General features: G+C 45.7%; 1 protein-coding gene across 1 annotated transcript in view; it reads right to left on the bottom strand.

The window, feature by feature from the left end:
• Positions 1 to 7244, bottom strand: part of LTA4H (leukotriene A4 hydrolase) — a 46724-nt gene extending 39480 nt beyond the window's left edge. The window contains exons 1-2 of the mRNA XM_069764467.1: positions 7044 to 7244; positions 2064 to 2194 (exon numbers count right to left, since the gene is read on the bottom strand). Of these exons, the coding sequence (XP_069620568.1) occupies positions 2064 to 2194; positions 7044 to 7190 (278 nt within the window). The 5' untranslated portion in view covers positions 7191 to 7244. The remainder of the gene's footprint in view (positions 1 to 2063; positions 2195 to 7043) is intronic.
• Between the last annotated feature and the right edge of the window lie 6861 nt (positions 7245 to 14105).

Here is a 14105-nt window from a genome sequence, read left to right as displayed (position 1 = left end):
TCTCAGCATCGCATTGCAAACGCATTACACACGGATGACCATACGGAGAACATTTGTGCGACTCTTGGGAGAGAGAATCGGACCGATTTTTCGTACGTTGCATCAGACTCCGGCCTAAAGCAGATACCTGCACCTTAAGGGTGCTAGTGGCTAGACCCATCTCCATACACTTTCGAAGAAACTTTAATATGGCCTTTATCAGGACTTAATCCCCCACGGACCATCCTGAACTAGACAAGAATTTAGCCCATGTTCTCCCATAGATCCTAGTTGTTACTGGCTTCCTGCTCTGCAGCAGGGTAGAGACTAAAGGTACCGTCACACATAACGATAGCGTTAACGATATCGTTGCTTTTTGTTACGTAGCAACGATATCGTTAAGGAAATCGTTATGTGTGACAGCGACCAACGATCAGGCCCCTGCTGGGAGATCGTTGGTCGCTGAAGAAAGTCCAGAACTTTATTTCGTCGCTGGATCTCCCGCTGACATCGCTGAATCGGCGTGTGTGACACCGATCCAGCGATGTCTTCACTGGTAACCAGGATAAACATCGGGTAACTAAGCGCAGGGCCGCGCTTAGTAACCCGATGTTTACCCCGGTTACCAGCGTAAAAGTAAAAAAAAAAAAAACAGTACATACTTACCTACCACTGTCTGTCCCCGGCGCTCAGCTTCTCTGCACTCCTCCTGCACTGACTGTGAGCACAGCAGTCGGAAAGCAGAGTGGTGACGTCACCGCTCTGCTTTCCGGCCGCTGTGCTCACAGTCAGTGCAGAGGAGTGCAGAGAAGCACAGCGCCGGAGGACAGACAGCGGTAGGTAAGTATGTACTGTTTTTTTTTTTTTTTTTACTTTTACGCTGGTAACCAGGGTAAACATCGGGTTACTAAGCGCGGCCCTGCGCTTAGTAACCCGATGTTTACCCTGGTTACCCGGGGACTTCAGGATCGTTGGTCGCTGGAGAGCTGTCTGTGTGACAGCTCTCCAGCGACGCTGCAGCGATCGACATCGTTGTCGGTATCGCTGCAGCGTCGCTTAGTGTGACGGTACCTTAAGGCCGGGGAGAAGCCCTTTTGTATTAATAGTGACCTCTCAAACTCCAAGCCGTCAAATGCAGGCCTGACATCTGAGGATGACACACTGGGCCATGCCCTGCTTGAGAAGATCCGGAGATTCCTGGGATCTGATAAGGACATCCCCCTCATCCACGAGAACAATGGCCTCTTGGGCAAAATGGAGCAATGAGAAAGACATCTCCTCTTTCTTTCCGAGTCTTCCTTAGGACTGCCGGAATTAACACCAACGTGGTGGAAGGCGTAGGCTAGTTTGAAGTCCCAGGAAATGTGTAGTGCATCCACCGCATATGGCTTTTCTCTTGGATATAAAGAGCAAAAATGGTTTTCCTGTTTTGCTTGTTGATGAACAAGTCTATTTCTGTTTGCCTCATCGATCTAAAATCTGCTGAAATAATAGTGGATTCAGTTCCCATTCCCCTTGTTTCAGGGTATTGTGGCTGAGGAAGTCTTCCACCTTGTTTTCCTTCCCTCTTAAGTGTAGTGCGGTCAGCATCAATTGATGTTGTTCCATGAACAGAAGAATCTTTTCTGACAATAACATCAGGGGTTGAGATTTTGTACCCCCCGATGACTGATGTAAGCAACTGTCATCCAGTTGTCTGACATAACTCGAACGTGCTGCCCCCTCTTAGGTTCCCTCAAGGACAGGAAACCAAAACGGATGTGGAGGAGAGGTACTGCCCTTTCATTCAGTAGGTTTCCTGTCCCTCTCTCGGGTGGTACTGTAATGGGAGGGGAAAATACACGATTTCCACCACATAAAAGTGTCTCATCAATGCATCAGGGCAGCATTTCGCAAACCCCGTCCTCACAGCCCCCAACACGTCATTTTTTTGAGGGTCTCCTTAGTAGCTGTGGCCATTTCTGATGCCTTGATTGTAGTTACATTACTTGTGCAATATCTAGGACATCCTGAAAACCGGACGTGTTGGGGGCCGTGAGGACTGACGTTTGGGAAATGCTGCATTAGGGAAAAGGCGACTGTACCTGGTCAGGGGGGACGGAAGAGTGATTTCCAGTGGTGTGCCTTTAAAGCTGTGAGCTGCCCCAAGGGAAAATTTTGCCTCTTGACCATTTAGAGAAACTTTTTTGACAGTGAGATCTTTGGTGTCCAAAATCTATGGAGAATAAAAAAAAAATTTAAACAAGCACACAACGAAGAAGGGCAATTGCTCAGCGGTAAGAATGCTAAAGGGTTAAACTAAGCATAAACTGCTATGCTATTCCTAGGGCATGTGAGTGGTGTGTGATCAGTGGTCACGGCTCTCACCTACATGCTGTGGCTGGTATTGCACCAAACTCCGGTCATGTCATACAATACACAGTGAAGAGAGGAGATTGCCATTCCAAAATAAAAAAAAGAACGACAGCCAAACTTGCAATTATTAGTGGGACCTGACTATCTTCTAATAATACATAGAGGTGGTCTGACTTTTCCCTGATGACAGAAGTAAGGAAAAAGAAGGATCGGGCCATCTTGGATTTTAATACTCATGCCTTAGCTCTCATTGGAAGCAAGCCACCACCAGATCATCCCCTTCTTTCCATGGGGAACACGTGCACATTTGGCTGAGTGTCCATGTGCAAGAAGGGGAGGGTTAAAGGAAACCTGTCACATCGAATAACGCGAATAATCCTATATGTGTTACAAACCTGTCCAGCCGTCTTGCTGAAATTGCAGCTGCCTGGACAAAATTGTCCCCAATACTGAAAGCCAGCAGAGCACCGACAGTCAGCGCTCACTATACTGTACTGTGAGCGGAGGCATTAATCACTGACAGATGCTCTGCAGAACATCAGCGTAGAGCCAGCCGTCATTTAAGTCCTGATGTGTGACTATATCCGCAGCTCAGTGCTGACAGCAGTGACTGAAGCCTCTATGGGCACTGCCTCTATGACTTAGAGCTGGCAGATGGGCACCAGATCATCTTTTGATAAGTTTATTGCTGTAGAAAAAGCACAATGTTTCAAGCACCTGGGGCCTTTATCAAGTCACAGAAAAAGAGAGATATGCCATAGGTTGATAAAGGCCCTGCCAGACCAAATTTTCTGCACTAATAAAGATAGCTGGACAGCATTGTAACACTGTAAACCCACAGGTTAACCCTATATCAGCAGTTAAATATCTAAGGTGAGTTTCCCTTTAAGGAGAAATTGCAGTTGGCCAACAGCCATCTGGGGTACATAGCCGGCCATAGATCAATCCAGCTACCTAGAAACACACAATATTGGTGGTGAAGAAAGAAAACAGTTGAACAATCCTGAGAAATAGACAATAGACTAGAAAGAAATTAAATTACTAAAGTTACAAAGTATAGCATTACAAAGTCGAAAATCAATACATCAGAGAACTGCTACACTTAAAAACAAAAATTCTTGGCAAGAAAGTGCAGCAAGTACAGAGGAGCTACAATGGTGTCATAGAACAGATTGTAAATCTGACACATGATATTATTAACCTGCACAGATAAAGCCATGACAGTGTGCAGTATATCATAGGGAATGTTAGTGTGCCAATCATCTCTCAGGCCGCATCCAGACGTCAGCGTTCCGTGTCTTCACGGATAGTATGAGAGCCCATTATAGACTATAGGGCTGTTCACATACAGGTGCATCTCACAAAATTAGCCTATCATCAAAAAGTTAATTTATTTCAGATCTTCAATAAAAAAGTGAAACTCATATTGCGTCATTACAAACAGAGTGATCTATTTCAAGTGTTTATTCTGTTAATGTTGATGATTATGGCTTACAGCCAATGAAAATTCAAAAGTCATTATCTCAGTAAATTAGAATACTTTATAACACCAGCTTAAAAATGATTTTAAAATTCAAAATGTTGGCCTATTGAAAATGTATGTTCAGTAAATGCACTCAATACTTGGTCGGGGCTCCTTTTGCATCAATTACTGCATCAATGCGGTGTGACATGGAGGCGATTAGCCTGTGGCGCTGCTGAGGTGTTATGGAAGCCCAGGTTGCTTTAAAGGGAACCTGTCACCCCGTTTTTTGAGATTGAGATATAAATACTGGTAAATAGGGCCTGCGCTGTGCGTTACTATAGTGTATGTAGTGTACCCCGATTCCCCACCTATGCTGAGAAATACATTACCAAAGTCGCCGTTTTCGCCTGTCAATCAGGCTGGTCAGGTCAGGTGGGCGTGTTCACAGCGCTGTTTCTTCCTCAGCTTTACGTTGGTGGCGTAGTGGTGTGCGCATGTTGAAGTGACTAATCCACTGTGGGCACGTGAACAAGCAGCGCGCGATCTGCGCTGTCATCCCTTTCATCGGTGGGGGCGGCCATCTTCCTGGGGCCGCGCGTGCGCAGAGAGTGCTCTGCTGCATGGGGCTTCAGGAAAATGGCCGCGGGATGCCGCGCGTGCGCACAAGAGTTCGCGGCGGCCATTTTCCCAAAGCCGAGTTTGCATCTCGGCTTTGGGAAAATGGCCGCCGCGATCTCTTCTGCGCACGCGCGGCATCCCGCGGCCATTTTCCTGAAGCCCCGTGCAGCAGAGCACGCTATCTGCGCACGCGCGGCCCCAGGAAGATGGCCGCCCCCACCGATGAAAGGGATGACAGCGCAGATCGCGCGCTGTGTCTTCACGTGCGCTCAGGGAATTCGGAACTTGGACATGCGCACACCACTACACCACCAACGGAAAGCTGGGGAAGAAAAGAGCGATGTCACCACGCCCACCCGACCTGACCAGCCTGATTGACAGGCGAAAACGGCGACTTTGGTAATGTATTTCTCAGCATAGGTGGGGAATCAGGGTACACTACATACACTATAGTAACGCACAGCGCAGGCCCTATTTAACAGTATTTATATCTCAATCTGAAAAAACGGGGGTGACAGGTTCCCTTTAATAGAAGCCTTCAGCTCATCTGCATTGTTGGGTCTGGTGTCTCATCTTCCTCTTGACAATACCCCATAGATTCTCTATGAGGCTATGGTCAGGCGAGTTTGCTGGCCAATCAAGCACAGTTGTACTGTTTTTAAACCAGGTATTGGTACTTTTGGCAGTGTGGACAGGTGCCAAGTCCTGCTGGAGAATTAGATTTCCATCTCCAAAAAGCTTGTCGGCAGAGGGAAGCATGAAGTGCTCAAAAATGTCCTGGTGGACGGCTGCGCTGAGTTTGGTCTGGATAATGCACAGTGGACCTACACCAGCAGATTACATTACTCCCCAAACCATCACTGATTGTGGAAACTTTACACTAGACCTCCAGCTGCTTGGATTGTGGTCTCTCCACTCTTCCTCCAGACTCTGGGACCTTGATTTCCAAGGTCTAGTGTTAAGCATTCACAATCAATGATGGTTTGGGGAGCCATGTTATCTGGTTTTGTAGGTCTACTGTGTTTTATGAAGACCAAAGTCAGCGCAGCTGTCTACTCGGAAATTTTAGAGCACTTAATGCTTCCTTCTGCCGACAAGCTGTTTTGAGATGGAAATGTAATTCTCCTGCAGGACTTGGCACCTATCCACTCTGCTAAAAGTACCAATACCTGGTTTAAAAACCAACAGTATCACTGTGCTTGATTGGCCAGCAAACCCATCTGACCTTAACCCCATAGAGAATCTATGGGGTATTGTCAAGAGGATGAGACACCAGACCCAACAATGCAAACAACCTGAAGGCTGCTATCAAAGCAACCTGGGCTTCCATAACACCTCAGCAGTTCCACAGGCTGATCACCTCCATGCCAAGCCACATTGATGCAGTAATTGATGCAAATGGAGCCCCGACCAAGTATTGAGTGCATTTACTGAACATACATTTCAGTAGGCCAACATTTCGGATGTTAAAAAATAATTTTTTAAGCTGGTGTTATAAAGTATTCTAATTTACTGAGATAATGACTTTTGGGTTTTCATTGGCTGTAAGTCATAATCATCAACATTAACAGAAATAAACACTTGAAATAGATCACTCTGTTTGTAATGACTCTATATTTCAGTTTTTCAATACAAAAAGTAAACTCATATGTAATAAAGTAACTTTTTGATGATATTCTAATTTTGCGAGATGCACCTGTAACTCTTTTTAGCAAACGGTGCGGAGACCAAGTCATGGACCAAGCTCACCCATTAAAGTCTTTGAGCCTGTAACAAACTCAGACGGCACATGGATAACATGAGAGTTGCATCCTAGTGCTGTCCATGTGTTAGGCTGCTGTCACACTAGCAGTATTTGGTCAGTATTTTACCTCAGTATTTGTAGCCAGAACCAGGAGTAGGTGATAAATGCAGAATTGGTGCATATGTTTCTATTATACTTTTCCTCTAATTGTTCCACTCCTAGTTTTGGCTACAAATACTGATGTAAAATACTGACCACAAACTGATAGTGTGACAACAGCCTTACGCTTTGCTAGAAGCTGGAGAAACCTGCATTAGTTTAACATATGGGAAATACTAATGGGAACCACTGTCTGAACACTGACCAGAAGGCTGCAATCACAGATGTGGGCACAGACTTATTAGAGGTACAAAATATGGCAGCTTACGTATTAATCTACCGCTCTGACGTACAGTCCTGGTAGTGATGGCCTAATGGGAGTAATACAGTAAGAGGACAGAAGTGTTCAGTACCACTAATGGGGTCTCTAGCCGGACGCTGGATAGGTGGAGCCATATCTGGGGAAATCTGATATTGATAATTCCAGAATTACAATACTTGATGGCATTTAACAGTAGGAAATATATATCTGACAGTATGAGCAGGCTCTCTGCACAGATCTGAATGCCATTTAAAGGGGGTCTCCTAAAATCACCCGTGTAATTAGGAATAGGTCTACCAGTGGGTAACAGGAGTGAGCCTGCACTGACACAAGCTGATCCTGGTGCACCCAATGGAGCAGAGTCCTAGAGACCCTCAGTCACAGACTATACAGGTCACCACCACACATGGGTGCTGCACCCAGAGGAAGCGGAGCAGGCACTATAGAATGGGCACAGGTACCAGGCTGGAGAGCGAGTCCTGCAGGCAGCGCACGGTCAGGGCACTGGAGGCGGCGATCACACGGGTGCTGAAGTCCACTCTCAGGTGCAGGCTCAGGTGCCGGGTGATGAACTGCTCCGGGGAACAGAACGAGCTGGGGTCAGACATGATGACAGACTCACGAGCAGAGCACACTGACGGCAAACTGTGACGGCTGCCACACAAGAGCTGCTAGAAAGTAGCCAATCCCTGTGTGTGACGGGGCCACGTGACCGCGAAAGCCCTTATGGGAGTTGTAGTTTTGTTCTGTACGTGTCGCAATTTCCCTTCCAGGAAGAGCAGAGCAGAGTCTACCACCTCACGGGAAGCGGCATATTGGGCATAAGGCACGGAGAGGCTGAGTGACGGCACTTCCATGTTCTACCACTGTGCACCAGGCTTACTTACATGGGGCTGCCTTTTGGAGGCATAGGCTATGTGCACACGTTGCGGATTTTGCTGCGGATCCGCAGCGGAATGGACACTGCAGTTTCGTAGTTTTCCCTGAGTTTACTGTCCCGTGTAAACCTATGGAAAACAAAATCTGCAGTGCACATGGTGTGGAAAAAAAAAAACGAGTGGAAACGTAGCGCTGTTTATTCCGCAGCATGTCAATTCTTTGTGCGGATTCCGCAGCAGTTTACACCTGCTCCATAATAGGAATCCGCAGGTGTAAAATCGCAGGTGGAATCTGCACCAAAAAATTGCGGTAAATCCGCAGTGCGGTTTACCTGCAGATTTACCAAAATCAGTGCGGAAAAATTTTGCAACACTTTACACAATGTGTGCACATACCCTAAATAGACGCAGGCTGTGTAGGTAAATGGCTCAAGTACGCAGATGTGAAGGTGCATATGCAATAAAACCTTTTCTTCAGGCTTTCAGAGCTGAGCCGACCGTTCTTCAGGTGTTTTCTGTCAGGACGCTGCTCCAGATTATACACTGGAAAGCCACGCAGAGGTCCAGGCATCTTTTTGAGCATTTTGTCAGCATTTTCATCCTCAAAAAGTGGGAGAATTTGGGATGTACGAAAAGGAATGAACATAATAACTTATAGGTCCAAAGATATGGAGACGTAGTATAGATTTATTATGCAGCTTGGATATGAGATGAGCATGAATCATTTGTAGACAATTAGCCAATCAACACAGATCCCATATAAACAGCTGTGCATAATATTCCGTGAGCTTGATAGGTGGGGAATGAACAGGAAACATAAGTAGATAATAGGAGAATGAACACATCCCATATAAACAGGTATTTACTATATAATTGTCTAAGGGTCACTTCCATCTTTCTGTCTGTCCTTCTGTCTGTCTTTCACGGATATTCATTGGTCGCGGCCTCTGTCATGGAATCCAAGTCGCTGACAACATGGCTGCTCCTTCCTCCCCGCTGTTAGTGCCCGCTCCGTACTCCCCTCCAGTCAGCGCTCACACAGGGTTAATGGCAGCACTAATGGACCATGTTATGCCACGGTGTAACGCACTCCATTAACGCTGCTATTAACCCTGTGTGACCCAAAGAATGTAATACAGCACAGCCCCCATAGAATGTAATACAGCCCCCCCAATAGCCCCACAATGCAGTTGCTATATTTAAAAAAAACACTACTCACCTCTCCTCGTGCCCGCGCTGCTCCCGGCTCTGGTGTCAGCAGCTGCAGTCTGCCCGCCCGACACACAGAAGGTGCATGATGATATGACGTCATCGCACACCCGCAGTGACAGAGGCAGAGTGAGGAATGATGGGAGAGGGAGCAGACGCTCTCTCCTCCATCATTGCATTCAACTGTACCGGCGTCATAGATGTCGGTATAGTTGAATGCGGCGGCGCTGGTGGGGGGGGAGGCGGCGCTGGCGATCGCCCCACGACTGCCACCTGCCCTTCTGGCATTTGCCAGAAATGCCCGATGGCCAGTCCGGCCCTGAATACGCCATATGTGGAGAAAAAATAATAATTACCGGTAATTTGATTTTCCAGAGCCATGACAGCACCATTACATGAGAGATGGCTCCCGCCCCCAGGAACAGGAAGCCTAGAGCGGAGATAAAAGATAGGGGCAGCACCTGTCTCCTCAGTTTGTTTCCAGAGTATGCAAGGTAACTGCTTTGTTAGTTCGGGTTTATGTACATTACATTTATTTCCAAGGGTTGTTACTTGGTATTAATTACATATTTAATGTATATATTATCCCCATCAGTTTTTTTTTTTTTTTGTAGAGTTCCTCTACCTTTTTTTTTTTTTTTATATTACACAACCATCATTAAGATAGGGCGGGAATTAGTGTGGTGCTGTCATGGATCTGGAAAATCAAATTCCCGGTAAGTAATTATCATTTTTTCCCTTCCCCATGACAGCACTGTTACATGAGTGAAAGAAATAGAAAAAGACTCCTAGGGTGGGACAATAGCAGATAAAACTTTTCTCCCAAAGGCAAGACTTGAAAGCCCCAGATCTAGCCTATAGTGTCGGAAGAAAGTAGAGGGTGAAGACCATACTGCAGCATTGCAAATTTGTTCTCCCGATGCATTTGCCATTTCCGCCCAGGATGTGGGGATAGCTCTTATAGAGTGGGCCGTTACACCCAGTGGAGGGGCTTGCCCCGAAGAAGAGTAGGAAAGTGAGATAGCCATACGTAGCCATAGTAGAGTTGTGGCCTTTTTTTCTCCTGTTTCTCCCCTGGAAGGAGACAAAAAGGGCTGAAGACTGTTGCCATGGTTTTGATACTTCTAGATACTGAAGTAGGCAACGTCTGACATCAAGGCAATGAAAGGTTTCTTCTCCCTGGGATTTTGGGTTGGCACAAAACGAGGGCAAAACTATCTCCTGGTCCCTGTGGAATTTTGAATTTACCTTTGGTAAGAAGGCCGAGTCATTTTTAATTATTACTCTGTCATCCAAAAAGGTATTGTATGGGGGCTCTACAGAGATAGCTTGGAGTTCACTAATACGTCAGACTGACGTAAGGGCAACCAGGAGAACAGTTTTTAAGGTTAGCGCTTTCACTGAGATGGAAGTAAGAGGCTCATAGGGAGGAGAGGTTAAGGCCTTCAGTAGGGTTGAGCGAAACGGATCGTTCATTTTCAAAAGTCGCCGACTTTTGGCAAAGTCGGGTTTCATGAAACCCGACCCGATCCCTGTGTGGGGTCGGCCATGCGGTACGCGACTTTCGCGCCAAAGTCGCGTTTCGTATGACGCGCTTGGCGCCATTTTTTTTCAGCTAATGAAGGGGCGTGGGCAGAGTGATGACATAGGCGTCCACGCCCCTAAGACCTATCGCCATGTTGTCGCTTGTGCGCTGTAGCGATTTGCACTGTGTAATACCAGCTTTTCAGTTGAGGGAGAGGGAGAGGGGGAGAGAGAGAGAGAGAAAAAAAATATATATATATATATCCCATTGGCTTTGCATTGGGTTTCGTGTTTCGGTCGATCCTCGACTTTTCGCCATAATCGGCCGATTTCACTCGACTCGACTTTTGAGATAGTCGGGTTTCGCGAAACCCGGCTCGACCCTAAAAAAGTCAAGGTCGCTCAACCCTAGCCTTCAGCACTAAATTTAGATCCCAGAGAGCTACCTTTGGCCGAGGTTTAAATGGTCTGGCCGAGTAGGAGGCTCGGATGAACCTATATACCCAGGGGTGATCAGCCAATTTTTGGTCAAACAAGGCGCTAAGCGCCGAAACTTGCACGTTTAGGGTGCTGGTAGACAATCCTCTTTCCAACCCTTTTTGGAGGAACTCTAGGACCTTGGTTATTGGGACTTTTTGGGTGGTATTCGACAGGTGTCATCCTGAAAATTCTAGAAATTTTTCCCACGCTTTCTGATATTTATCAGTTTTGATTTTTTCCTGCTAGATAGCAGAGTGGCAACTAACCGATCTGAGAATCCCTTTGCTAGCAGAAGTCTCCTCTCAATTTCCAGGTAGTGAGATTTAGGCTGTGCACTTGAGGATGTGGTATTGGACCCTGGTGTAGGAGAATTGGAACATCTGGAAGGATCCATGGGTCCGAGATGGACATACGTCTGAGCCAGGTGTACCATGCCCTCTTCGGCCAGAAGGGTGCGACCAGAATTATTCACGTTCCATCCTCTCGGATTTTCTTCAGGACTGTAGGGATTAGCGAAATCTGGAAAAACGCGTAGGCAAGTTGGAATTTCCATTGATGCAACAGGACATCCACTCCTTCTGGGTTTTCCCTTGGGTTTAGGGAATAGAATCTCTTTACCTTCCGGTTTTGTTTTGTGGCAAAGAGATCCACTTGTGGAGAACTCCAGATGGCGCAGATTTCTCCAAAAATTTCCTGATTTAAGGACCACTCGCCCTGGTGCAGCACGTTCCGGCTTAAGAAGTCCGCAACAAGGTTGTCCGTCCCCTTTAGGTGTGTGCTTGTCAAGGATAAGAGGTGGTTTTCCACCCAAGAAAACAGTCTTTTGGCCTCTTCCATCAGAGACCTCGATCTTGTTCCCCTTGTCGATTTATGTATGAGACTGCTGTGCTGTTGTTGGACAATACCACTAAGTGCCTTCCTTTGATGTTTTCTTCTGTTTGAAGAATTGCCTGCCTTACCGCCATTAGTTCTTTCAGGTTTGAGGATGTTGCCTCCATTTGAGGATCCCACAGGCCTTGTAAAACTTGATCTGTTAAATGCGCCTCCCAGCCTAATGGGCTCGCATCCGTGGTTAGTACCAATGGATTTTGGACCGACCATGGCACCCATTTTTTTAGATTTTCCGATTTTAGCCACCAATTTAAAGAGACCCGAATTTGTGGCCATAGAACGATTTTCCGATTTAGATTGCAGGGGCTTTTTGCTTGTACGGCCAGGATCTGCCACTGTAACTCCCGTAAATTCCAAGAAAAAAGAGAAAAGTGTTCCAGCTTCTTGATAAAATGTAAAACTTTAATCCATCATATTAAAATTGTAAAGGACACACTCCTGAGACAATGCCATAGCACATGTGAAGAGAGCTACGCGTTTCGACCAGATGGTCTTTGTCACAGCTGATCTACTTAGTAATCCATCCGGTATAAGAAGGACTACTGCACCAATAGAAAGGTGAGACTCGAAGGTCCTACAATGTGAAAACCAAATATAAAACATTGCCATATTATTATAAACATACAAAAAATACATCTAATAAGATATATCAAATACAGAAAAGAACAGAAAAAACTTAAAAATACAAATATGCATGACAGTACTGCTGTTAACCATGTTTAATAGTGAAACATAAGTTCACTCTTTTTATTCAGACCATGCGGAAATCTTGTGCCTAAATTAAATATCCAAAAGGCTTCCCGTGTGAGCAGAGCCCTATGCATATCCCCTCCCCGCGGAGATTTTTTTATTTTTTCAATGCTCGTTACTCTTAGGGAATCCGTGTTCCGTGAATGTGTTTCAATAAAATGTCTGGCTGCAGAAGAGACGGTACGACTGTTGTTAGTTGTACATTTGATATCGTACAAATGTTCTGATATGCGGTTTTTTTAGTTTTCTTATCGTGCAACCAATATATGATTTTTCACATGAGACACAATCTATTTTATACACTGTGAAGCGTGTGTTACAGTTGATAAAGGTTTTAATTTTATACTTATTCTCCGTACCGCTCATACCAAAAAATTTTGTGGTTATTAAATGTTTACAGGTGGTGTAGTTGGTAACATTACATTTATAGCAACCCGTACAACTTAGCCAGGTGCTATTAGGTTGTTCAGAGGAAAAACAATTAGGAGATAATATATTACCTAACGTGGGCACCCTTCTGGCTATAATGTTGCAACCGTGGTTTAAAGGGAACCTGTCACCCCGAAAATCGCGGGTGAGGTAATCCCACCTGCATCAGGGGCTTATCTGCAGCATTCTGTAATGCTGTAGATAAGCATATATATTATATTTATATTATACTCACCCAGGGTCGGTCCCGCTGCTGGTCAGGTCGGATGGGCGTCTCCGGTCCGCTGCGGCGCCTCCTATCTTCTTTCCATGACGTCCTCTTCTGATCTTCAGCCACGGCTCTGGCGCAGGCGTACTTTGCTCTGCCCTCTTGAGGGCAGAGGATAGTACTGCAGTGCGCAGGCGCCGGAAAGGTCAGAGGCCCGGCGCCTGCGCACTGCAGTACTTTGTCTGCCCTCAACAGGGCAGAGCAAAGTACGCCTGCGCCGGAGCCGTGGCTGAAGATCAGAAGAGGACGTCATGGAAAGAAGATAGGAGGCGCCGGAGCGGACCGGAGACGCCCATCCGACCTGACCAGCAGCAGGACCGCCCCTGGGTGAGTATAATCTAACGTCTTTTTCTCCTTTTTCAGGTAACATCGGGGGCTTATCTACAGCATTACAGAATGCTGCAGATAAGCCCCTGATGCCGGTGGGATTACCTCACCCACGATTTTCGGGGTGACAGGTTCCCTTTAATAATAAAGCAAGAGTGGGATCTTCAAATAGAAATTAAAGCCATGAAAGATATAGTTATAAAAACAAGTGATAAGGGGGGTGTAATCGTTATAATGAATTCTATAGATTACAAAAATGAGATCTCCAAATTAATCTCAGACAATAATATCTATAAAAAATTAATCTCTGACCCTACCGCCCTTTTCAAACAACAAATTGACACAATGATTAAAGAAGGTGTTGCTTTGGGGGTTTTAACCTCCAAACAAGCGGATTATTTACATGGTTCACACCCTGTCATGCCCATATTATATGGGCTCCCCAAAATCCATAAGCAGGCTGTATTTCCCCCAATGAGACCTATAGTCTCTAGCATAGGGTCACTAAATGAATTTTTAGGTCAATGGCTTGATTCTCTGCTACAGCCATTAGTTGTAAGAACTCCAGGACATATCAGGGATACCAAAGATGTTCTAGGTATCATAACACAAAAACAGTGGAAATCAGACTTCACATGGTTACGATGTGATGAAGTATCATTGTATACTTGTATTCCGCATGACATTGCGATGTCAGCACTTCAATTTCACCTAAATAAATACAGTACTTATTCGGAGGATCTTACTAATTTTATTTTACAGGTCAC

The sequence above is a fragment of the Ranitomeya imitator genome, chromosome 4 (genome assembly GCF_032444005.1).
Source record: "Ranitomeya imitator isolate aRanImi1 chromosome 4, aRanImi1.pri, whole genome shotgun sequence".
NCBI lineage: Eukaryota > Metazoa > Chordata > Amphibia > Anura > Dendrobatidae > Ranitomeya > Ranitomeya imitator.
Note: the sequence above shows the minus strand (reverse complement) of the source record. Positions and strands in the feature narration are given on the sequence as shown.